Below are 26,681 nucleotides of genomic sequence, written 5' to 3'. Positions count from 1 at the left end.
GCTGCATGGGTAAGAGGGGGAGGAGGTGAGTGCGGCACGCTTCTGCTTTGTATGCTGCTTCTGCAGCACGCTTGCCTGCCGCCGTCGCGGCGCTCCCCCCCCCTTTCTCTCTCTCCCCCCTCCCTCCTCCACCCGCCCCCTTCGGCCACCCACCTGCCTCGCAAGACAGATGGGGCCACCGTTCTCCCTCCCCCCTTCCTCCCTTCACCCACCCACCCTACCTCTCTAGCCGGCCCGTTGTCTACCTCCTCAACGGGCTTCGCCCCCTAGTATATATATAAGCCAATATACAGTCTTCAACTTTTAATCAGTAGGTCAATGAACTGAAGTTTAGTTAATTCATCAATAAGGTCAGATTGTAATTAGTACGGTGCACGGAACTTGGAGGGCATGCAGAGGAGCATCTGAGGGAGGTTCATGTGACTTTGATGTCTCTAGCTGGCACAGGATCCATTCTATACACTCCTGAACCTCCTGAACCTGTAATCTCCCCAGAAAGCACTTTCCTCGAGGCCCCTTCTTTGGGGGGGGGGCTGTAACTCAGACTCCATAAATCTAATCCTCACGAAACTTGGAGGGCAGGTAGAGGAGAGTCAGCCAGAGACCCCTGTGACTTTGGTGTCTCTAGTGCACCGAGGGGGGCGTTCTACCACATCATGAACCTCACAAACTGAATCAGGTTGTTTGTCAGCTAAAAGTTGGTGATGGTTCATGATTCATGAACCAGGCATGCCACGAACCACAAACCCAACTACATTTTCCTGGTTTGTGCCCATCCCTAAACAACATGGCCCTAACTGCAGATGCCCTAACTGCAGATACTTAAATCCACAGTTGACAGCCATGTACACATAAAACAGAGATTTCTACAAACCTGAACAGACTCGGGTTTGCAGAAAAATCCTAAAAGTTAAAAAAAGTGTGTTTCTAAGAAAAAAACCAAATAGAGAACAGTTGGAGTATTCTGTGCATGTAGAGCAGCAAAAACATGGGAAACTCAGGGGGAGGCAGGAGCCATACAGGATCTCCTTCATTTTTTAAAAGCTGTTCCCCACAGCTGCTGTGTGGCTACGAGAAACCCAGACTTAATTCATTAAAAACCCAAACCTGGTTCTCCCTTGACATGGAGAAGGTAACATACACAACGGCATAAAGGAAACCATCTTCTCCACCTCTTCTTTGTGAATTAAGGCCTCACCTTTGTTAAATAATCATGGATGTTGAGTGTTGCAAGCTTTGTGAGGTGGCCATTCAAACCCAGTGCCATAAGGAAGCCTGCATATTCATTGGCTAGTTCCGCATTTTTGGGTTTGTTGTAGACAATCCATGCAGAGTCTATTTGGGAAGCTGGTGCTATCTTTAGCCCAGCAGCAACGCCATTGTGAAAGTTTGCCCAACAAGCCATATTAGGAGGCACATCTATGTTCCCACTATTAAGATCCACTGTAGTATTCCTAGGTGGAGCTCGGCCTGTGTAGAACAATGAAACAATTAGTGAGGTTTAAAAAACAGGACCAGGAAAGTAACGAAGGAATGTCTTCTTTATGTAGCTTGCTCCTTTTTTTAAGTGGAAAAAACCTCAGCAAGTAACATGCTTTAGAAACAGCCTTTAAGCTGAACTTTTTAGTTTAAGTGACTGCATACCATAGACTCTTATGTCAGAGAAATCCTTCCAAGTTATCTATTTGTCTTAAAATGACAAGATGAAAGAGCTCACACACTTTACTGCCATGAAGAAAGACATGGAGAAGCCCAGAAAGTGGTATTCAACACAGAATTTAACTGAGACACTTGACTTTCATTTTAAAAGGTCTTTAATCTTTCTATGGTTGAAAAGATACTTTAACACATAAGGGAATGATGCTTGCAACCCCAGAATAAATTGTGCAAAATGAGGGGGGAAAGTCAAATTTGCTCTATATTAAATTTGTTTAGTGCACACCGCCTTACCTTGGTCATGACTAACTCCTCTTAAAATCCTCAGAAACACCAGGGTCTCTCTCAGAAGCATTAATTACATGAAAAGAATGTTTGGGAGGGTTTTGCCAAGGAATTGTTGTTCTAAAGAAGTCAATACTTTAAAAAAATACTTGACCAATATTTGCCCTATCAGCGGAACGCACCTTTTTTTGACTAGTCAAATGCCCAATCCTAGTTTTAATTGTGATTTGGAAGATTCTTAACTCCTGCCCTCCCCTCTCAGTTCTCCCCTCGGCCTGCCTACTCCAGAAGAGAGTCACTGGCCTGCCTACTCCAGAAGAGAGTCACTGCCACTGCTGAACATCAGTGCATTTCCCCTACAATAAATCTGCCTATCTTGCTACTTGTGGCAGCACTCACCTGTCAGGTTGAGCTTGGGAATGGGCAAAGGCTCTGTTGGAACAGGATGATAGGAGAACAAAGTGAACATTCCTCTTCCCAGGGGCAGTGCCATGGTCCGCTGGCACAGCTGCAGCAGCCTGTTGGAGGAAATCAAATTAACTGTATGCAACAATTTTAAAAATTAGTCCTGGACTGCTTAAAATAAATAAATACAGCTTGCTCAGTTGAAAGAGCATGCCGAACTATAGGTAAAGAAGTTTAATTCTAGCTTGGTGTGACATCTGAATTGACAAACCACCATTTGTGTCCAGCTGGCAAGCCAGAATCAGTAGGCAAGGTTCAGGTCATTTTGGTTTGGTGCAATGTCTGAACTGACAAACCACAGTTATTCCACTTGAGCTGACTCGAGCTGTTTCTGCACTATGGAAACAGGAATGAATTTATGAATTTGCAAAGCTGAGTGCCAAGAGGACAGAAAACGAAAGTAGACAAGCAGCTCTAAATTGGGGTTTGCTTGTTTGTGCTGAAGAGAAAAAGAAGAGATTGGATTTATACCCCGCCCTTCACTAATTTGAGTGTACACTGGCTCATGTATCTTCTTTGATTGCATGGTGGTGACCCCTTTGAGAAATTTATTGACTTTCGGTTTCGGCACTTTGATGGTGGGCGCGCTCCTCCGAAGCTCCGGAGAGAGCGGACCGTGACCTGGTGGCAGGGAGGGGGTACAGATGATTCTGGACTCCCCCAGGAGCCCTTGTAGGGGGCTCTCAGCCTGGGGTGCTGGAGGTGCCTCTTCCAAGGCCGAAGCCAAAGGATCAAGGCTCCTCCCTGCCCTTATATGTCCCCGCCGATGCAGTACCATTCTGGTCATGAGACGAGCATACCAGACCAGCGAGCAACAGACCCGGTGAAAACAAAAAGACTTTCTCTTACCTGATGAAGCAGAGCATGACTAAGATGCCAGCCTGGGTGCCCCCAAGAAAAAGCAGAGGGGGGGGAAGCTACCCACCCCTTGAAAACAGCAAAGATTTAAAGAGGGGGCAGAAAGTGACGGCGTTTGAGTGGATGGCTGATTTTAATCAGTACAATGCCAGACTGTTAAGGTGTTAGAGCGAACAAACTTCTAAAGACTTAAACGAACTTTTACAAAACATAAACAATGACTTATCGGGCTGAAAAGATGGCAGCGAAAGCAAAGCTTCAACAAGGAACTGCCATCTCAGCATGTCCGGTTCTTAAACCGGAAGTGAACACTGACTTTGCAGGCATGCTGGATACTGCATTGTGACCTCTGGTGGCTCAGATGACTAACATCAGCAAGACCTTGGAGTCTTTACAAAAACAGCTAAAAGAATCCAATAAAAGAACAGAAGAAGTTGAAAACAAGACTAAAGCAATTGATCAAAGACTGGAAGTTGTGCAAAAGAAAGATCTTCAGATAAAACTCAACTTTTACGGCTACAAATGGAAAAATCTTCATACGTGTTAAAATTTCAAGGTGTACCACAAGGTGTACCATTAAGGTGGAAGTATTACAAAGCGAAATGGATATGATCTATCGGACATATTCAGAATTCATTAAGAAAAAAAACCCTGCCTGGTGAAATATACGTCAGATTCTCTAAGATATCTATAAGAGATGCAATATTGAAAGCAACATCTGGGACTACACTGAAAATCAAAGAAGAAGACATCAGAATATTAAAAGACATTCCATTTGAGATAAGGAAGAAGAGAAAACAATATAGGGATTTAACGGGAAAATTCCACTACCTACCGATGGATACTACCTGAAGGCTTGATGTTCAACTACAAAGTCAAAAAAGAAAAGATTGACTCTTTTGTTAAAGCGAAGCAGTTTTTGGAAAGACATCAGGAACCCAAAAAGGATACAAAGAACACAGAGGAAGAAGAAGGAGAACTGGACAGTTCGCATGGCTTGGAAAGCCACAAAACATCTGCAGATGGCAGCCCAGAAGTAGAATCTGAATCAGAATTGGGAGAGGCAGCACCCAAACCACGCCAAGACGATAAAAGCAAGAAGAGAGGAGGGAAAGGCAGAAAATAGCTTAAACTTTAGAAGAAATGTTTATATTACATTACATAATCTTGCATTGTTAATAATTTTAATTTTTTGCATATCGAAATAACAGAATAGAATTTTTATTCTTAACTTGAATAAGAGAAAAGCTTTGACTTAAGATATCAATTATTATCATATATGGCCGTTGTATAGCTGTAATTTTAGTTAGTGTGTAGTTTTGTGGGATTTATGTAGAAAATAAAAATTATATTAAAAAAAAGCTTGGCAACAAGATTGTTCACGGTCCTTCACAGAGGAACAGTGGACGAGAATATGGTGTTCTAATACACTTTGACTGAAGTGTGTAAATATCAGAGTACAATCTATAAAAGTTTTGACATACTGGTATGTGATGCCAGCAAGATTACATCACATTAACGTGGCTCATCAAGCCGCTTGTTGGAAGAAGTGTGGAGAAAGGGGTTCTTTTATTCATTGTTGGTCGGATTGTAAGCTTATTAAAAAATTCTGGACTGAGATAGTGAAACATATAAAATTAATAACAGGTGATGAGGTTTGCATGCTCCTAGAGACCATATTACTGAATCTTTGGAATGACTCTAATATATGCTCCCCAAAGAGAAATCTAATTGGTGTTTGATCGACAGCTGCAAAATCTGTAATAGCATCCAACTGGAAAACTGTCCATCCGCCAGCCATCATGCAGAGGCACTGTAAACTGTGGGATTATTTTATAAAATGGAGAAGATAGCAGATCAAGTCTCATTGTCAGAGACTATTCATTATAGCTTCAAATTTGTGGAACAATGGTTTCCAGTGTTAGAATATTTGACATGCAATGATACATTAAAAGAAGTGGTGCAGTCAAAGCAATATTATAGTATATTAGCACATTTTTGAACCTGTCAATATTATCAAATTAATTATTTCTGCAATGCTTTTCTTTCCTTTGTTCAAATTTTGGTAATTGTAAGTTCATAGGTTTACCTATAGAATGTACAATATACGTTTGTTGTATGCTTGCTAAGGTAAAATTAAAATTTTAACTTAAAAAAATGTCTGTAGCATTACATCACTTGCAGAGCCTTTGTCCCTTATCTTCCAGACCACTTGGGAGGACAGGAGACGTGCCACAAGACTGGAGGAGGGCAGATGTTATCCCAATTTTCAAAAAAGGGAGGAGGGATGACCTAGGAAACTACAGGCCAGTCAGTCTGACATCTGTCCCAGGGAAGATACTGGAGCAGATGTTAAAGGGATCCATCTGCAAGCATCTAAAGGACAACTTGGTGATCCAGGGAAGTCAGAGCAGATTTGTCCCCAACAGGTCCTGCCAGACCAACCTCATTTCCTTCTTTGATCGAGTGATGAGCTTACTGGATTGAGGGAATGCTGTTGACGTTGTTTACCTGGATTTCAGTAAAGCTTTTGACAGGGTTCCCTGGAGTATCATGTGCAGTTCTGGAAGCCTCACTCCAAAAAGGGTGTGGACAGAACGGAGCGGGTGCAGAGCAGCGTGACGAGGATGATCGGGGGGGCCTGGAGACTCCCTGCTTTGTGCCAGCTCAGCAGTGGATCTTCAAGACTGAATTAAATCCTCCATTTTTCAAAGTGAGCTATTGTTGAAGTACGGTCAGCCTTAGCTATTAGGCAGTCTGGAGCAGAGTCCCTATGGGACTGCTATTAGAGAAGGTTTATGCTTGGGGCATGATCCAGCCAAAGTTGAACATTTATATATCCTTGCGATTTCAGAGGGTGAATTAAGACTATAGTTAAAATTGAAATCGGAGGTAGTTATAAGTGCTTAATCTTGACTGGAGTTGGCAGTCTTTAAGCAGCGGCTGGACAAACACTTGTCAGGGATGATCTAGGCTGATCCTGCATTGAGCAGGGGGTTGGACTAGATGGCCTGTGTGGCCCCTTCCAACTCTGTGACTCTATGATTCTATTATACATATCTATAGCAGTGTATCTGTGATAACCCCCTCACACACATACAAGTCATCAAGTAACAGCACTGTACCTGTAATTGTAAACAGCCCTGTGTGGTAAATATGCCACAGAGCAGGAAGCAGTTTCTCACTGTTTGACTCACATTACACTCATAGCCAAACTAAATGTGATGGTAGGCAAAGGTCCATCCTGCAGCTGATGATGCCACCTCCGAAGCAGTTGCCGTTTTTTAAATATTGCCACAAGATCCCAATCGGCATCAGGTAAACACAGTGGCAGCCCCATGAGCCCTTGCCCCCCTGTGCCTTTTCTAGTGCTGAAAGAGCCGAAACGAACCTGGGAGGATCATTTTTATTTATTTCTTTTTGATTTGATTTACAGCCCTCCCTCCCCTGCACAGCAGGGCTCAGAGTGGATAACATCAGTATCAGAAACAATATTAAAACAATAAGTATGAATTAATCAATTAAAATCCTTTATAACATCAGTTAATACTAATCAACCAGATGGCAGCCAATACTTTAACTAGTGCATCTTCTCCCAAAGAGGGGTTCCAGGTCATTTGTGTCGATAGGTAATGGATTAACGCTGTAGCAGAGTGGGCAGACTAGAAAACCAGGAAAGACCGGGGTGGGGTGGGGGGGAGGCCAATCCAGATGAACTACCAATGCCTCAACCATAGGAATACTTCTGTACCTGAAAAGGCATGGCAGGTGGGGGGGACTCCTGGTGCCACCACAAAGCCTATCCAGATCGGGGCCTTTCAGCAATTAAAAAAACCCTACAACTTCTTCTAAAATGGCATCAGCGGCCGTGGGATGAACCTGTGGCCATCATCACATTTAGTTTGGCTCTATGTCACAACTCTTCCTTGTGCTGCTTGTGTAATGCAAGACATCCTGGCCCATGTAGGAGGAACCCATACAGCTATAGAGACCCATCATAGCGCTGTGGTTAAGAACGGCAGACTCTAATCTGGAGAACCAGATTTGATTCCCCACTCTTCCACATGCAGCCAGCTGGGTGACCTCGGGTCAGTCACAGTTCTCTCAGAGCTCTCTGAGCCCCACCTACCTGATAAGATGACTGTGAGTGGAAGGGAAGTTGATTGTAATCCGCTTCGAGATCCCTTCGGGTAGTGAAGGACGGGGTATAAAACCAACTCTTCTTCCATACCAGCAGTTTCCAGGAGTGAAGATGTGGGAGGAAGGAACCACAGCAAGGGCTTCTCTTACATGGCCAGTGGCTTCCCATATTACCCAAGTGACATGCTGTTCCCCCACAGCAAACATCATGTGAAAAGGGGTCCTCGGAACCCCAAGACATCAAGGGAGGTATGAATTTTCTCCACCAAAAAGAGTGGGTTATCACGCCAACAGAGAGAATGGCAAAACATACCTTAGATCAAGATGGGTAGCCATGTTTGTCTGTCTAGCAGTAGAAAAGAGCAAGAGTCCCGTAGCACCTTAAAGACTAACACAATATGTGGCAGGGTATGAGCTTTCATGAGTCACTGCGTGTGAGGGTATGAGCTTTCGTGAGTCAGGTATCTGAAGAAGTGAGCAGTAACTCACAAAAACTCACACCCTGCCACATATTTTGTTAGTCTTTAAGATATACCTTAATTTGTTATAGAAAGGAAGTTATAAGCCCTCTGCACTTGTACTGCACTTGTACTGTCAATACCAAGGAATCTATGGAACAATTCTCTATTTTCTTCCAGTCTAGGGATGATTCGCTGTGAATTTAACAATGCAGTATGCCAAGTGAACTCTGTTGCCCATCACCCCCTTCATTTGAAATGTCTGCCATTGATGTAAGGCAAGAGAGAGATCCTCCAAGCAACCAATGGTTCAGAAAGATGCTTTGGTAACGATATAGGGCTGTGGACTATACTGCTATGTTCTGTTGGTTGCTATAAGTATGTTCCTAACTATGTAATTTCTGCATCGTTTGACACACCATATTTAAATGCTTATGCTTTGTTTCAGCTTTGATTCAACTGTTTCAAGATTTCTGCTTGCTTTCAGACTTCTGTAATCCAAACCCTATTACATAGTTTAATGGACTTCCCATCCTGTTGATTGTATTTGTCTTACTCTGCGTAATCCATCTTCAGTCTCAGTGAGAAATGGAAATTATGAACAACATAAATAAATAACAACCAATCTGTGTTTTCTGCTTCACAAGATGATTTCTAAAGGTGTTGACTGACCAAGAACACTTCCAAATAAAGGCTCTATGGATGGTTTGGAATGTCAGCCATGCAATAAACTGCATATTCAGAACATGTGGGAGGGAAACCGTAAGGGCACATTCAGATGGATGGGTTTATGAACAATTCAGATCACTGGGCACGGTGAAGATACCACTGAACAGTGAATTATTTAAGAGGAAGTCTCTCTTCAAGAAGGTACTTCCTTATTGCTGCTACCACTGCTAATCCCAGCACCCTTTGGAGCTCCCAGAGTTCGGGAGGGTCGCTGGAGAGGCTGGAGGAACCTCTGTACCGTCACAGCATGACGCCGATAAAACAAGCTGCTGGGAACACAGAGGATCTACCTGTTTTCTTTTTCTTCTATGTATTCGTGGTCGCTGACTTCCGGCATCTGAACAACGTTGACGCGGACAGGATGGGCGCTCTGGAGAAGCCTGCGCACCTCCTGCACCCTCAAGTCTTCACTCCAGATTAGCGACATCACTTCCTGGTTCATATCGTTCATGCCATCGTCCTCCTCTTCCGACTCTGTCGTGGAGGGCACATCTGAGGAGAGCACCTGGGTGTCAGACTTTGGGAAAGAAGGAAGGGAGAGAGAAGGTTAAAAAAACCCAGCAAATTTAAATTCAGAAGCACTTAACAAATACATGAACACTGCAGCAGTCATGAACTGTGTGTGTTGTCTACTGTTTCTCCGTTTACATAATTTTAATTTATTTTTGCATGAATTGTGAGGATAAATCCTTTTTATAGGGTCGTTGTATGTGATTGATCGTCGCTAGGATAACTAGGATAAATAGGACTATGCCATGCTGTAGATGCAGTGTGATGTATGCATGAAGCTGCTTTATTGTGAGTCAGACCATCCATCTATCCAGGTCCATTTGATATACTCAGACTAGCTCCCCGGGGTCTCGGGAGAGGTCCGTCCATCACCGACTACCTAATCCTTTCAACTAGAGATGCTGGGGAACCTGGGACCTTCGGCATGCAAAGCAGATGCTCCACCAGAGTCCCAGGCTCACCATTTGCAGCCTAGGGTTAGAGTGCAGCAGCTAGAATGTTGGACTTAGATTGAAAAGACCTGGGCTTGAGTCCCTGCTCAGCCATAAACCTCACAGGGCACCCTTCTTTCCATAAAGATGCATTATTTTTTAAACTGGAAATGTTAATTTATTTTAATTTAAAGCTATGGAAAAATCATCACAAGTATCAAATCTAAATAAATTATTTTAAAGAATTTCCCCTGCCTTTTCTTTTGATACTTACAGCTTTACACTTTGGCAAGTTCCCTTCACAAGCCTGCTTGGACAGATCTTGACGGCCGATCAGAAGACACACGGCTTCCGGCCAGTCAGAGGCAGGCTGCTGCCGGCAGTGATATATTGCGTCTCTGATGGGAAGAGCAACTCCAAAAGGCAAAGACTCCAGATCTCTTAAGGTGAATCCTAGCATAAGAAATGGTGCAACCATTGGAATTATTTCACATCCGAATTTCTATAGCTCCAACTAATGTCCATGCATATACCATTACTATCTCCATGCACAAAAACTGAGCGAGGAATATTCTCCATGTGCCTACTGCAGCAAGAGTTCAAGAACCTGCAGCAGAATCCCAACCTGGAACCGACAGCTGTTTTAAAACAGATGGAAGGGGTCGGGTCGGAGTACAGCACTGGTTCCCACAGAGGTCATTCATATTTCTTTGCCTGTGACCATACATTCAGGGTTTCTTTGGGGGGCGGGGGTGGGTGAAACACAAAATCCTGCAAAGCAACAACAGTGGGACATGTACAATCCCATTTTTCTTAATTTCCCTCAATACTGGGGGGGGGGGACTACCATCCATCTCTGAGAATCCTCAGCTAGGGGAATTTGTTTTGATATATAGTACACCCCCATCCCAAGATCTCCTTACCTACATTAGTCATCCAGATAACTAACTTTTCAGCAAGGCTGGAGGTAGACGTACTGTGCCTCGAACTGCATCTGCATCACAACAGGAAGGCAAATTGAAAGTAACGTCATGTTATCACTACTGTTTTACATTTACTGAGCACTGGGTGCATAATGAGTGCTATACACAGAAGTGTCAGGGCTCCATACAATTTATACGAGCTGGTCAGGGCAGCAGGGAAGGAAGAGGTCAGGTATTGACAAAAATCCAGCAGGGGTAAGTACTATTTATTTATTTATACCCTACTCCCCCCCCCAATAGGGACCCAAAGCAGCCTAAACATCATTCTCCCCTCCTCATTTTTATCCTCGAAGCAAACAACACTGTGAGGGAAGGCAAAGAGTGATTGGCCCAAGGCCACCCTGCGAGCTTCCATGGCAGAGAAGAGATTCAAATCCAGGTCTCCCAGATGTTAGGCTACTAAAAACCACACTAGCTCTTCAATGACAGCCAAGGAGCAAGGATGATGATGCTAGAAGAGGTGAGCAAAAATCTAGGTGTCCGCCAACTCTGGGCTTGTTCACTGGTTGCTGAAGAAGGCAGAAAGTTTCTCCTCCTCCTGCTCCTCCTCCCATCTGTACTGCTCTCTGCATGGCACAGCAGTCGCTTCCCTTAGTCCCTGTTTCACTCAGCAAGAGTGGCTGTGTCCATACACAGAGTTCTTTCCCCTACTAAGTAATAGCACCTAGCAGATGGTAATTGGAAGAAAGACTCCTAAATCAACAGCTGTGCCTTGGATCCCACCAAACACTGCTGCTGATGAAAGAATTTCCAACAATAAAGGGGAGCTTCCTCACGTCCCCGTTCCCCTCTGAAATGCTGCTCTTGGAAGATGGGGGACCCTCAGGAACAGTACGGAGGGGTGGGAGACAGACAAAAATCACTCCCCCGCACTGCACCCATGGATGTCCTTCCACAGATATCCCCTGAATGTAATTTCCACATAGGCTCGAGTCCTGGCACTTCCCACAGTCAGAGAAGAGGGTAGCAACAGCAGGGATGCCTGTCCAGACCAGAAAATATTCATGAGAAGATGATCCTTTCTCTCAGTGCTGTATTCAGTTCCACCTCTCCTCCAACTGACACTTGTAAAACCTTGCTGTTCGTTTTACAGGGGAAGAAAGAGGAGACTGGAGCCAGTTTAAGGATTTGGGAGCTCTTGGGAAGTGGGTTCACTCTACCAGTGAACAATGGAGCAAGGTGAGCCCTCTAGGGTTGGATCAAGACTAAATTTTCTACAGGGATGTGATTTCCCCACCTCCCCCTGCCCATAGTAGCCCAAAATGCTTCCCCAAATCCATTGTGTGTGTTTGTGGGGGGAGATTAGGGGTTACCAATAACAAAAGAGTTTCCAAATTCAACTTGTTAGTAACTTACTCATATTCTTCTTGTTCAGTTTGCTGTTTCCGCTGCCCTAAAAACAGAAAGGTAGAGAGAAAGAGGGGATGAAAACAGACAGTCCCCATGTTTATTTATGAAGGAATGCAAGCAGCAAGTTTCAAAGTTATGTTACCTGAAGTTATCTTAGTCAAATAGTTTGATGCTTCATTTGATACGGCTCTTTCATCACCAAATATGTATAGCACAACACTCTGCTCACAAAAAAGGAATCTATTGTTAGCGTCTCTGTAATAAAAAGGAACCCACAAATTCATCTTAGCTGAAGAGGGAAAGCAACCTCAATTTGAAAATCAGTGGGGGCATTCTGGAGGCCTTCACTGAATTTTCATGATACACTTTTAAAATGAGAGTCTACAAAGCCAGCAGAAGCAGTCCTGCCTGGAATCTCTGCTGCAGTTTCAGCTAGGAGGGAAAAAGAGACATTCTGAGTGCTAACTCTAACAGATGCCTTTTGCTAGGGATCATCTGGAGCCCCTGTACTGGTTAAGGCAAGCGTGAGGAGACAGAACCATTTCTGATCTTTTATTTCTTCGACTACAGTTTTGTTCCTCGTGTTTCATTAATAAATCTTAACTTGTCATTCAACTGAACTCTGTTCAGATTGGGGGGGGAGGGGTTCCTACCTAAGCTTACCTCAGCCCACATTGTTTCCCTGATCCTCTCAGCTACATTACTTAAGAAGTGTCTGCAAACACTTCAGCGTGAGAGATTGGAAAGGGTTACTTGGTATCACAGCTGGATCTCTACCATTATAAGACCTACTTCAGATTACGAGGTGGTGGCAACCAATGCTCCCTCTAAACTGTGGAGTCTTGTGAGCAACAATTCTACTTTCTGAGCGACTGGCATTGTGAGCGAGCGATTTGGCTATTGCAAAAATTAGTTTGCTCTGGAGCCATCCTTCCTGAGCTAAGACAAAAATGTGTGAACCGGAGGCTAAAAAACTGTGAGCTAGCTCACACTAACTCAGCTTAGAGGGAACACTGGTGGCAACTATTGATTCTGTGTGTATTCTGAGATGGATTTATGGCTCAGTGGGAAAGCGGAGGTACTTAGACACCCATGAGATTTCATTTTCCAAGTAACCCCCTGGCATGTTGGGGTAAGGACTCTCCAAAGGGCCCACAGGATGTCATTACATTGAAGCATGAGGAATAAGCATCTGAAAAACCAAATGCCTCTTGCAGATGTAGCCGTACGTACCACCACGAGTAACTTGCTCCTTTCACAGATTCCTGGTAAGTAGGGATAAGGTTGTACATTTTCTCCCTTCAGGCATGAGCTTAGCCATTGAAAAATACTTGGAGGCTCAGCAGAAAAAAATGAAGGATGGTGCATGAAACCTGTTTGGGCTTAATCATAATAAATGCCTGTAATACACATCATACTATAATATTAAAATTGCTTTAGCACTTGTAAAAACAACAAAATGGGAATTCACATTATTTAGCCACTCTTGGCCTGTTGACGCACAACTTCCCTCCTACACAGAAGCAGCATCCTGCAGTTCCCAGCCACAGCCAGGTCTGCATGTACATGAAGCAGTTCAAGTATGAACTGGGTGGTACTCATAGACAGCCATCAGAAAACTCCTCTGTTGTGACTGAACCCTGCTGATGCCATCATGGGAACCTGTTTGCTCACATGCTATATGGATGAATACAGCTGCCTCAAGTTCAACATTTTTAATTATTATCAATATTTGGGGAGCAATATTGCTCACTATAGATGCAGTTTGTGAAAGAAGAATGGGGAGGGCTGAGAGTCAATGACAAAGAATGTGCTTTGCGAGCAGAAGTCACTAGATTCAATCCCTAGCATCTCCACTAACCAAATCTCAGGTAGCAGTGATGGGAAAGATTCCAGAGAGCTCGTGCCAGTCAGAACAGACATAAGAACATAAGAGACGCCATGGTGCCAGTCAGAACAGACATAACTGGGCAAAGTGACTTCATGCTCCATAAGGTCATCTGGGTAGGAGCCCACATGCAGACCTTTCTGGCAGCAACCCCAGTTCTTTGGAACTCCTTCCTCCATGGGTTGAGTCTGACCCCCACACTACAGGCCAGTTAAGACAGTTAACAAAACGTTTGTTTTGCAAAGCCTTTTAAAAATGATTCCTACCCTGGTTTTAAACTGTGGATTGATTGCTATTGTCTTTTAATCTCTTGCCTTTATGGTGTCACAACTTTGACTATATTGTGCCAAATGTAAGGCACTTTGTGCAGTTCTTGAACAAGAAAGGCAAGGAACACATAACCTAAATTAAATAACAGGTGAATCTGTGGGTCCGCCTCAGTCTAAGGCAGTTTCATTTAAATTAACAGAAATATGTGGCCTTTTTAACTGCTAAAACCCACAATTCCTGTGGGAAGCAAACAACAATACCAAGCATACTTGAAAAAAGGGGAAAAAACTATTAGGAGGCAAGCTGTTTCTGAAGAAATCCAATGCAGTGTGTTCAGCATCACCAGCCTGAAAACAAAGATCACTTTAAAGAATAATAAAGGGCTACAATGACCATTAGGCATTTGTGACCGGCTTTCTAAGTCTGCAGGAAATTAAACAAAACAGTGATATTAATACTTGGCCGCATTAAGGCCCTTGATGTTTTGCTCACTGTATTACATGGTGGATGCAATGAACACGTGGTTTTTAATTTGCCAGTGCATGAGTGCTTATTTTGAGCTGCTGCATCCACACTTTAGAACAGCCTGCTGGATATGGTATAGAAAGCTCCCAAACTCACTCAGAGTGGAATTATTCACACAAAGCCATGGATGGGACCTGGCAGCATGGCTTCAACCACTTTTAATGACTCTGTTAATAATCTGATTTTAAAAAATATCTTTCTCCCAAAGAATTCAAGGATTTCTCTTGAAACTTACCTGGATCAATTATGCAAGTCTGCCTGGAAGTCTTTACAAGCACTGGATAGTCCCGGCAGTAATAATCAAGATAAGCTTCCAGCTTTAAATCCCTAGAAAAGAGGAATCATATGTGAAAAGCATGTGAAATATAAAGCCTGAAAGCCAGCATACAATTAATAATTAGACTGTTAAAAGGTATGAACAAGATGAAGAAGCATCTAGCCAATTTTTACCCCTCCAATTCAATTCGATTGCTGTGGAAAAGGGGAAGCCATCCAAGCCACTGGTACCCACACAGCTCACCACACAGTAAGAGTTGCCAAAGCTGAGCTAGCTGAAGACAGCCTGAGACATAAGTCCCAAACAATTCTCCAACAGCGATAAACAGATAACAATTAATTAAACCACTGTTATTTGTGCTACCCCTTAATGGTACATCAAAATCCACCACCACCTGGGTTGGCAGAAGGACTGGCCCTGGGCTCCATAAGACAACCATATAATGACTCCATAATAAAGCTGTAGTGTGTAAACTAGCCCTAAGATTAAAGTTCCTGAAGCACCATACTGAGTGCTAAGTATCCTTTATTAAGAAGTACTTCTATACAGCCAGACATTATCAACACATGTAGTTGCCTGATACCAAGTTAGGCCACTGGTTCATCTAATTCACTGGTATCTACTCTGACTAGCAGCAGCTCTCAGGCAGAAAAGAGTCTTCCCTAACACCTGCTACCTGAAATTCTTCACCTGGAGGTGCTAGGGAGTGAGCCTGGCCCTTCTACATGTAAAGCAGGTGTTCTAACACTCAGCCATGGCCCCTGCACATTATCTGCTCATTTCCAATAATATACCATACCTTACACACCCAAATTGTTTACAGTACAGAAGAAGCCATTAACACAACATGTTTGCAATAAAAATGAACAATGTCAGTTACAGCAAGGGAACAGCAAGCCATATCTAAAGAATATTAAAAAGGGAAAAGGCTTTCTCCTAGACAGAAGATGGTCCTGGTCATTCACCTGCTCACTCTACTTAATGAGATCTGTAAAAGAAGTTAGATCTATTTTTAAGTCCAAGTCCAAATTCTCTTGCCAATCACCAAACAACACAACCAGCCTGATTTTGTTTCTGAGAAGACATACCGTGCCAGTTGAACCAGCAGAACAACAAGGGAACGAATTCCTTCGCCCATCAAGCAGTTCAGCTTGAGCTCCTCATAGATTAGATGGAGTACACAGAAGATGGTTGGGATATGGGGGAAGAGAAGAGTAGAGGAATCCAAGCTGTGGCTGGGTGAAAGATTGTCCTTTGGGGATTTCATTTCCAGTGGATCCAGCTGCAGCGCTTTGGCCAAAGGGTGAGACTCAACATTTTTATGATAATCTGAATTTATCAGATATTCCCAGTCCTGTAAAAACAGAAAGATAATTTGGGATAATCATGTATCCTGAATTGTGTGTACTAGTTTGTCCTTTAAGAAAAAAAAAATTCAAACCAGTGAATTAAAAATAATTTTCCCAAATGACTCCAAAAGGTTCTTGAAAGAGTCATATTAAAATGAACCACTTTATTTAAAAAGACTCGTGGACTGTTAAAAATAACATCATGTATTAGATTTTAGAGGCAAGGGCTAGCTTCCTCAGACATGAGATGCTACTTCATCAGAATCTAAAGATTCTCTAACCCACTTAAGGAGACAAACAATCCTATATCTGACTTCCTCAAGAATGCCATCCAGAGCCAGTGGTGTCTTGGTGTTTAATTTGTCATTTAATCCTAGACCTTCATCTCATCACTTCTATGTGATTTGGCTCGTCAAAGAACACCAATGAAAACAGTGGCTTCAGTCCACAAGCCTAGAGAAACAACATCTCCTAAATGGGATGATTTTGTAGTCTATACAATGTCAGGAATCACTAATTAATTAATTCTCTCCTTACTTCATCAGATCCTGTCTCTGAGGGCCGGGCTTTCTTTGGAGCAATAACTGGAGAAAGGGACCCTTCGAAATCAAGCTAAAGTGAAAAAGAAAGAAAATAATTGTAAGGACAACTGAATTTCATTTTTTAAAAACCCCAATCATGGAAACAAATCTGTAAAACAACAAGGTGACATGCAGCACTTCCACACACAGTGGAATATACATACATACAGCCTCTTGGATGCTGTGTGTCAGCAAAACTGAGAGCAAAAGCATAAGGAGATCAGACTCTGTCAAGAGACTAAACTCCTAGCAAGTCATTCAAGGCAGAATGGTCACAGCTGAAACACCATTTCAAGTGGTAAGAAAAAGAGATACTCCCCACTTGTCTTGTAGAGTTTGTATATTAGCATATCTGTAATATAGAAATGTATGTATTTCTAAGAAATACTATGTATTAGCCCATGTACTTCACACATTTGAAGCCTGCATGGATAAGCGGCACCAAGTTTACTTAATTATGGCTCCTGCCCTTTCACAATTTGTTTGGGAAACGACACATCCAGTCCCCAGATCATCATCTAAAAATCACTGTACACCCCGAGAATAAAGAAGTCATTCAAGTTAGTTAATGCAACGTCAAGAAAAGTCACTGTCATGATTAAGAACCATAAAAAGATTCCAAATTTACAACTGCAGAGACTTTGTAAAGGACATTTTACTCTGAGATCTAGAGCCATCCACACAAAGCCAAGGGACTTACACTGCCATCCTATGGAAGGTTACACCTTTCTAAGCTCACCGACTTCAAGAGACTTGGAAAGGTGGTAACTCTGCTTAGAAAAGCACTGCTGGTTACCTGCTCCATTCACAACTCATACAAATTCTAACCAGATGTGAGATGGGGAAAACCAAACTTTCTGGAAGGAGTCCAATATGATCTCCATTGTTAGTAGCAATAAGGTCTGTCTGCTGCACAGTCAAAGCTATTTGGATCAACTGTCCGAATGAGTGGGGAAATTACTGATATCTCAAGTGATGACTTTAAGAGTAAAATCCAGTGATGATGCTGCACATTTGCTTACATTCTGGGTCCATGCCACTCGATCTGTGTTGTAGCCCATCATGTTCATGAGACAGGTGACAAATAAGTTCCACTCGGAGTAATAACTCGGTCCTCCTGGTGCATTGTAAGCATTATACCACCTGACAAGCATTTGCACTGCCACCTCTCTGGGCAGGATATACTTAATGCCTTGTAAACATCTTTTAACTGTTTAGAGAAGAAAAAACAATTTTTAACTTTTTCGTTAGTGAGCTGTTCAATCCATTCTGTCACTTCCAATCAATTTTAAGTGGGCTCAGCAGGTACAACTGTAACCTCGGCGATCTCTTATCTAAGAGATTTAAGGAGCAGACTAGGTGATTGTGTGCTTCCTCCCGACACTTATTCTTCCTACAGGCAGTTCAGGCTGCATCGTAAGTGGGGCTTGCTAACCAGGTTCTACAAGCTTAGAAATACAGAGAAACCTGGCTGGTCTTCACCATGTTATAAGACTTCACAATGATTCCAATAGGCAGATACAACTTGTGCAAGAGAGGGGCAGGGAGGTACGGAAAGCAGGAAGGGTTCTATTCATTAGTTAAAAGACAGGCAAGCACAGTTCCTGGGAGTGAGCCCCATTTAAGATATGGAAGTAATCTCCTGAGTAGAGGCTGAATTCTATTTACTGAATTCCAAATCATACCTAATTCTGAAGTTGCGATTTCAGGAATGGTAATTCTAACCATTGAGCCATTACTAAGGTCCTGTGAGAAGAAAATACAAGTGTCAAACAAAGAGCAAAAGCATTCCAGACAGAATTAATCATACAGGCCACAGCACAATATAAATGATGATTTATACCAAACTGTAGGTATCTTCAAAATCTGTATTCTGAATTTCCAAAAATAATTCAAGGCAGCAAAGATGAAAATCAATTTTAAAAATGGCAAGACAACAGCGAGTAATTTTTGATAATGCCAAATGCAGAAAGAATTACAGGACAATAAAAAAAATACTTAGATCAGTCACTGAGTTTAAAAAAATCCTGAACAAATTGCCTAACAAAAAACTGCCAGTGGGGGATGACTCCCTCAGCTCTGTAAAAAATATCTTGCTTTTATCTGAACGCTATGCCAGATTTAGCAAAACCACCATGCTCCTGACGGTTTCATCACCTGTACAATGGACCTAGTACCACTACTCCAGCTTACTCATGAAGCCTTAAACTCTGCCCCATACCACTCTCCCTCAGACTTACCTGATAGTGACAGTCTCTCTCCAAAGGCCTCTGCTGTGTGCCCCTCAATGCCTACAAGGCTGCAAAAGCAGTGTCCCAGGCCAGGGAACTCTAGGAAACGCAGTTCTTCAGGGCACCCCTGAGTCTGGGGCGGGGGGGACAGGGACAGTGGAAGGAGGCAAACACCTCCCGAGACAGACCTTGCTACCACTGTCCCTTCCTCGCTTCCAGGTAAATTTAGGTGAAGAGAAGGGGGTGGCTGAGTGGGGGAAGGGTTCTTCTCAGACTCAAGTTATGATCTATGGCATGGAAGAACTCACAGGTTCTCAATGTCTGTGTCGGATTGAGGGCTGCCATTATAAGCAGTCACAAGTTTGTGTTCCAAACTAGGTAATTACAACCTCAGAGGTAGCTCTGCTAAAAATCTGAAGAACAGGAAACAAAATAGCCTCCTTGGACAAGGTGTTCCAGAGTTTTGGAGCACCTGCCCTTCACCCAGTAACAGACACTTCCCACTCACACAGTCACAATGGGCAGGTAGACCCCTTCCTTCCTCCAAATTGCTTTAGCCTTAATATGTTGAGATATATTCAGGTGGGTTGCCATGTTGGTCTGAAGCAACAGAACAAAATTCAAGTCCAGTGGATCCTTTTTTTCCAATGTAACTGAAGAAGTGTGCATACACACGGAAGCTTATACCGTGGATAAAACTTTGTTGGTCTTAAAGGTGCCAGTGGACTCAAATTTTGTTATGTTGAGATATGGTGACTTGCCCAAAGCGGGTTCACAGAGGAGCAACTATCTGAGAGTAGGCTATCCATACCCCAATGCAAACTACCACATCCCATTGGAGAGTGACTGGTGTGGGCTTACCAGGAATGTTCCCTTAAACTCCAGTGTTGTGAGCAGAAACTATACCTCGTGAGCGAAAAAAGCTAGTAGCATTAAAGTTGTGAGCGAGTATACATTTGACTATTGCATATATTAGGTTTTTAGAAGATTACTTCCATAACCCTGTAAAAATGTCAGAATAAGTTATTTTAAATTATATTTAAACAATATTTTAAGAATAACTTAAACATTATAAGAGAAAACAGAATCAAGTTAAATTTCACCCACCCCTTTCCACTGTCCTCAGGAGATGTCTACCCACCCCATTCCACTATTTTGCTAGACCTGGCCTCCAGAGAACAGGTCTACCCACCTCTTTCCACTATACTGGTAGACCTGGCCTCCAGAGAACAGGTCTACCTTGGTAACCTGGTCTCTGGAGAACAGGTCTACCCACCCCAGTCCACTATACTGGACCATTGCTGAGCCTTAGAAAACATACCAGCACTTGTGGGGGGGGGGGACGGATGGACGACTCTTGCAGTCTGCTTTTTGTGTGTGTGTGTGTATGAAATAAGACAACCAGCATTACAGGTAAAGTATAACAGAGGAGGAACAATTACTGTCAGAACCCTACCTAACCTAACTAACAGGAAGTTGCTTAAATGTTATCAACCTGCCCAAACTACTTATTTATTCAAATATTTATATTCCACTTTCTCCTGTGACTCAAGACAGCTTACAAATCATACTGAAAAGCATAATAGGAGTGTGCAAAAAAAAAATCATTTTTCCCAGCTCCATTGTAGCTTTTGGGGACCATTATAGTCAATAGGCCCTATAAACTATAATGGAGACTCAATCTGGGGGTATCTGGGGCTCGGGCGGGCTGTTTTTTAAGGTAGAGGAACCAAATTTGCAACATAGCTGCTGGTGCCTCTCCTCAACACCCCCCACCCCCCAAGTTTCAAAAAGACTGGATCAGGGGATCCAATTCTATGGGCCCCAGAACGAGGTGCCGCCATCCTCCACTGTTTCCAACGAGAGGAAAAAATGTCTTGTGAGCAGACCCTCACAACATTCAGCAACCTGTTAAAATTCTGTGTGCCAGCACCCCTAGCGCAGCTTAGAGGGAACTGTACTTACCAGAGTTACTCTGTTCTGGACAGGATCTCTCACAGAATGAATAAATGTTGCAAGCTGCTGGAAAGTGCAGTCATCAATATAAGAGGAGTCTTGAAGTTTGGAAGAATCCCGCAGTTCTGGAACAGGCGACAACATTCCCTGCTGCAAATGGGACAATTTTTGATGTAATGTTTAGCAAGTTTCTCAGCAGTCCCCAGAGGTCCAGATTCAGGATTAAACAAAGTATTTTATAACCATTTTCAGAGAGGTAATAATCCAGATGTGACTGCCAACCGAAAGGTGACCTCCCAGGAACAACAGCACAAACCTATGGACTTAGTAGAATGTCCACAGTTTCTTGCAAAATCCTCCATCCCTCAGTCAGAAGATTCCTTTGTCCTGATTCCTCTCCACAAAACTCTCATAACAAAGGATCTGCTCCGTGTTCATCAAGCAGACATGACGTTTCTGGGATGGCAAGAGGAAGTTCTAATGACTGCCTGAAGCTAAAACACCATCAGTGGCCAAGAAACACAGAAAAATTCCAAACACAGAAGTCAGGTGGCATCTTTTGTTAGACGCAACCAATTGATACAGTTACTACCTAGATCCTCTGTAAGCAACCAATTTTTGATACAGTTACTACCTAGATCCTCTGTGTATGTTGGAAAATACTGAGTTTACAATACAATCCTATACAAAGTTTCTCCAGACTAAGCCCACTGAAAGAAATATGCTTACACTGGACTAACTGTGAAAAGGACTGTGTTATGAGTCATCTAACAGAAGGATTCTTTAATTGAATGAAGATGATATGGGATGTGATTTTACTTGGGGGAGTGGGGAGTCTTGCCCGCCAACCACTACATAAAATTATCAAGTTTGGCTACCACCAATGCTCCCTCTAAACCAGGGGTGTCAAACTCATTTGTTATGAGGGCCGGATCTGACATAAATGAGACCTTGTTGGGCCTGGCCATGTGTGCCATAAAATGTAATGCCAGGTAGCGGAGATATAAACTTTATAAAGGACACAAACACAAAGGGTTTTTTTTTTAACTTCAAATAAAAAGATGCTTAAAACATTACCACTCTTGCAATATCTTGTTTATTTAACAGTGTCTGATAACTGACACCTCTTGCTTTAAATTACTGCATCAAAATGTCTGTGCTGTTGCAATCTTATGCTGTTCAGGTGTGTATCTGTAAGATGCAAACCTACAATGACGCAACAGCAGCAGAACTGGAAGAAGCAGCAGAAGACAGCCAGTTCCACTGCGGACCTGATAGAAGCCCTCTGGGGGCCTGATCCGGCCCCTGGGCCGCATGTTTGACAGCCCTGCTCTAAGCTGTGGAGTCTTGTGAGCAAAAATTCTACTTTGTGAGCTACTGGCATTCAAGTTGTGAGCCAGTGATTTGGCTACTACATACATTAGTTTGCTCTGGAGCCATCCTTCCTGAGCTAAGACAAATATGTGCGAGCTGGAGGCTAAAAAAACCTGTGAGCTAGCTCACACTAACTCAGTTTAGAGGGAACACTGCAAGCTGATTCTATATCTAGTGCATCATCTAAATTAATCTCCAGGTTTCTTAATACAAAGACCACCATGTTTCTCCTCTTCTTTCAGCCTTTTAAGGGACTTGTGCCTTCCGTTTTGTGCTGCAGATGCATATGATTTATCACTGGCTTTTAAATTCTCTAACAGAAACTGTCACTTCCCCCTCCTTCTTCTCAAACAAGTTTTGGTGCTGCTTTAAACTAGTTACCTCATCTCACTAAGTCTGCAAAACTTCCTGAACAAGCTGCAGACCAGAGACCTTTCTCTCCCCCCTCCTTTTTTTCCTACCATCCAGTCTGACAGAGTTCAGAAGAACCTGAAATTTTGCAAACTATTCTGTGATATTTTGGTACAACCCAGTAAGTAGAACATGACTTGTTAGTGGCCAAGAAGTATACTATGACCTGATGAGACAGAATTCCTGAAACTACTCTGTGTTTAACTTTGAATCGCAAGAGATCCATAATATTGTGCATGAATGCATGCATGCATGCCCCTGCTGTCTCTCTTGCTTCTCTCACACTCACACATACATTCTCAGAAAGATATCAGGATAACAAAAAAGAAATTTTTATATCCCTTACCTCATCAAAGGGACCAAGGTGCTTATTCAAAGGCTTGGAAGGAGTGTTGATATTGTCCAAAGGAGTGCTTGGGCACGGCATTTGGTTTGAAATGGACAATGACAGGGACGGTGCAGGAAAACCAGGGATGAAAACCTTTCCTACCTTGTAATGGACAAGAAATAGAACAGTTAGCAAGTAGATTACTAGAAACGGCAGAGATGGATAAATTAAGTCTTATGCTACAAGGTAAAGATGATAATGTGTTTGTGGAAAGATGGAAGCGTCTGTATGAATGGATTAAGTCTATGTGAGGATTTTAGACTCCAATGTATGCAGGAATACTTATGTAAAAGGATATATATCTGATGGAAAAACGAAAATAAATATTGCAAAAAAGAAAGAAAGAAAAGAAATAGAAAGGCTGTGTAAAGTTTAATGGGAGCTGTCAGCCCAGTTTCAACACTGGCAGTGCTTAGGCCAAGGTAACTTTCACAAGGAGACAAGTCCACAGGGTTTCCTCACTGCTGATTCAGTGCAGCGGCAATAGGGCTCCCACATAGTGGGTTGCTCCACATTTCGTCTGTCTTGGTGACAGCCATTTTGTACCCTCAAGCCACTGTAGTCACTTTAATTATTTAAAATAAGTAACAGTATCGCATAAATAAGTAACACTATCACAATTTGTCAATTACTGATTTTTTTAAATCTCAAAAAGAAGACAATTGTGTATGTCACCCTGAGCTCTTGAGGGGAAAGTAATACACAGAAATGTGCCTGATACCTAGCTTTAATGTTTACATATGACAACATAATGGCTTGGATCCCTCAGAGTGTTTCCACAGAAAGAAGAATTTCCACCCACAGAGTATGACTTTCTTGCTCCCCTTAACTACGGTACAAAATGTGCCCCAAAATACTGCACCTTGGGAACATGAGACCACTCAGGAACAGCATTGGGGGGGGGCATCTGAAGCTGCAGTAGAAGGGGGGAACACAAGGAAGTTGCACTGTGTAGGTGCTAATCCTTCCATCCACAGGAATGCTCTGGCGGATCCAAGCCAGTAGTGGTTTTTCCCGCTGCTGCTGCAGCTGCCAATACGGTGTGACTGTAATGGGGCCTCCACATGGCAGGTCTCCCTTTCCCAGTCCCTCAGCAGCAGCCACCCCCTCTGCCCTGCACCAATTGGGGTTGTTCCCATGGGTTTTTTTAAAATCAGCAATTGGATATTGTTACTTTGATATATTGCTATGACACTATGTGTAACAAGTTCTCTGGATTCCAGCTTTCATTTAAAAAAAACCCAAGTCTCTAGCACCTTTCATTAAGGAGATAAAAGAAAGAAAGACAAACATGGACTACAGACAACAAAAATAGACTACACAACAAAAATGGACTACAGACATTAAAAAATATATATATCTAACCCCTTTAAAAAGCAAAACCATTAAAAAATTAAAAGAGCCCTGCTGGATCAGACTAGTGAGGGTCCATCTAGTCCAGTCCATCTAGTCTAGTCCAGTGCTCCCTTTTATTTACCTCACTTGGCCTAGCCTTCCACCGCTTAAAGGAATCCTTCTTACCTTTTACTGCTTCCATTACTTTGTTTATTAACCATGCAGGCCTTTTTAAATACTTATTTGCATCCAGCCACACCCACCTTTTGCTTGTTATTCTGTTTACCTTGTTTGTTGTCAAAACCCAGGGCTTTTTTGTAGCAGGAACTCCTTTGCATGTTAGGCCACACACCCCTAATGTAGCCAATTCTAATGAGTTCCTGCTGTTGGGTGTGGCCTATTATGCTAATGAGTTCCTGCTGGGTGTGGCCAACTTGTGAGCCAGCTGGAACTCCGTTCTTGTGCGTTCCTGCCCAAAAATAGCCCTGCGTTATTTGTACCTTTCCTAACCTGTGGTATACATTTAATCTGAGCTTCTAGGAGAGTTGTTTTAAATATTCTCCAAGCTTCCTGAAGGGATTTGACCCTCCTTACCTTTTCTTTCAGTTTCTTCTTCACATATGAAAGAAGTTACCCCTTCTAAAGTTAAATGTGGTTGTGTCAGTCAAATCATCCCAGGGAGCAGAGTAAACAGGAAGGAAATGAACTGGCTATGCTTTGCTAATGAGATTGCGGTAATGCCAAAACAAACATTTTTTAAAATGCTTATTGAGATGAGGAATTACTATTTATTGAATATAACTCTTGGAAAAAGTACTAAATACATGCACAAGGAATACAGCTCTACATGAAGCATGGAGGGGAATAAATGATGGTTTTAGAGAAGCATGTATAAAATGAATTGGGTAGAAGGAACACCAATGAAGAAGTATTGGAGAGGACTGAAGAAGAATGAGAAGTGATACAAAGTGAGAATGTAACAAAAGCCCTGCTGGATCAGACCAGTGGGCTATGTAGCCCAGCATCCCAACCTACACAATGGCCAACCAGTCATTATGGAGGGCCAACAAAAAGGCACACAGGCCAAGGCCTTCTGCTGACAATCAAGACTAACAGGATCCAGTCTCAGAAATGGAAAATGAGTCCAAGATTGGAAATAAATAAAAATTGGAAGGAAAAACAAAACCTGAACACAATTATATATGAAGTAAATTAAAGAGCGAAAAGGCTCACACAAGACTGAAAAGCATACAGATGCATCAAAGACCAATCTATGAATCAAAACGCACAAGAGAATTTTAAAGGCTGTTAACTGAAAACAATGCTGTACCTACCCGAACCACTCCAGTATACAGAACTAAATTCCCATTGCCTTCCAGGACCAGCATTGTGTCAACACTCTGTAAATATCAAAAGAAGGTATGAAACAGCTGGTACCTGAACAAATGTTGCCAAAAGATCAAGGTCATTTATTTTCCCAGTTCTATACATACTTCTACTGGAGCTGCATCCTTTGCCTGGATGTTGGTAACAGTGCCAAAAATTAACTGCGACATGTCATTACTCTCTTGAAACTTCACACAACTAAGCACGAGGAAAGAGAATATTTCAGGCAAAAATTGTACATAAGAAATGTCTGTGATATAGTAAGACAGGATTTACACAGCCATTTTTCTAAAAATCAAGATAGCCAATTTTGAAGACTGTGAAATATCAACTGTTGATCAGAATTTATAAATGTAGCGAGTTGAACGGAAGCATCTTGTTATGACAGGGACTCTGTTCAGACAGCACACCGAACTATGGTTAAGGAAGTTCAGCTTCGGCTTGGCAGGACACCTGAATTAACAAAGCAAGGCTTGCAATTGGCCTGCAAACCAGAATCAGAAAGCCTGGCTTGAAGAAATAAGGCTGGGGAGGAGTTACTCCCACTGAAAGGGACATGGTTAATGGAATTATCATGCTCCTGCCTTAGCAGAAAGACCCTCTTCAAGGTACCCTCCTCCACTGATGGAGAAACCATGGCTTGAACTGGGTTTGCCAGTCATTCTTTGTGTTTACTGTGAGTTGGATCGAGCCTAGAGATTTCCATAGATACAAAGATTTCCGCCCTCAGAATGTGATTTTCCATATATCTACCCTGTCCCCTGCAGCAGCCCAAAAATGCCCCCCCCCATCTTGTTGCTGAGGGAGAGGGCCCTCACAGAGCAGGACTGGGGGAGCATTTCAGC

The 26,681-nt window shown here is 42.7% G+C and overlaps 1 protein-coding gene across 1 annotated transcript in view; it reads right to left on the bottom strand.

Moving 5' to 3' along the window:
* ANAPC1 (anaphase promoting complex subunit 1) overlaps positions 1-26,681 on the bottom strand; it is an 82,149-nt gene that overhangs the window by 31,779 nt on the left and 23,689 nt on the right. Inside the window, exons 12-28 of the mRNA XM_015416134.1 lie at positions 25,944-26,034; positions 25,785-25,850; positions 23,074-23,217; positions 20,952-21,092; positions 18,441-18,501; positions 17,778-17,965; positions 16,712-16,786; positions 15,914-16,179; positions 14,784-14,875; positions 13,099-13,247; positions 12,008-12,086; positions 11,872-11,908; positions 10,456-10,526; positions 9,807-9,985; positions 8,882-9,108; positions 2,341-2,459; positions 1,199-1,470 (exon numbers count right to left, since the gene is read on the bottom strand). Of these exons, the coding sequence (XP_015271620.1) occupies positions 1,199-1,470; positions 2,341-2,459; positions 8,882-9,108; positions 9,807-9,985; positions 10,456-10,526; positions 11,872-11,908; positions 12,008-12,086; positions 13,099-13,247; positions 14,784-14,875; positions 15,914-16,179; positions 16,712-16,786; positions 17,778-17,965; positions 18,441-18,501; positions 20,952-21,092; positions 23,074-23,217; positions 25,785-25,850; positions 25,944-26,034 (2,257 nt within the window). The remainder of the gene's footprint in view (positions 1-1,198; positions 1,471-2,340; positions 2,460-8,881; positions 9,109-9,806; positions 9,986-10,455; positions 10,527-11,871; positions 11,909-12,007; positions 12,087-13,098; positions 13,248-14,783; positions 14,876-15,913; positions 16,180-16,711; positions 16,787-17,777; positions 17,966-18,440; positions 18,502-20,951; positions 21,093-23,073; positions 23,218-25,784; positions 25,851-25,943; positions 26,035-26,681) is intronic.

This window comes from Gekko japonicus, unplaced genomic scaffold (genome assembly GCF_001447785.1).
Source record: "Gekko japonicus isolate JY-2015 unplaced genomic scaffold, Gekko_japonicus_V1.1 scaffold339, whole genome shotgun sequence".
NCBI lineage: Eukaryota > Metazoa > Chordata > Lepidosauria > Squamata > Gekkonidae > Gekko > Gekko japonicus.
Note: the sequence above shows the minus strand (reverse complement) of the source record. Positions and strands in the feature narration are given on the sequence as shown.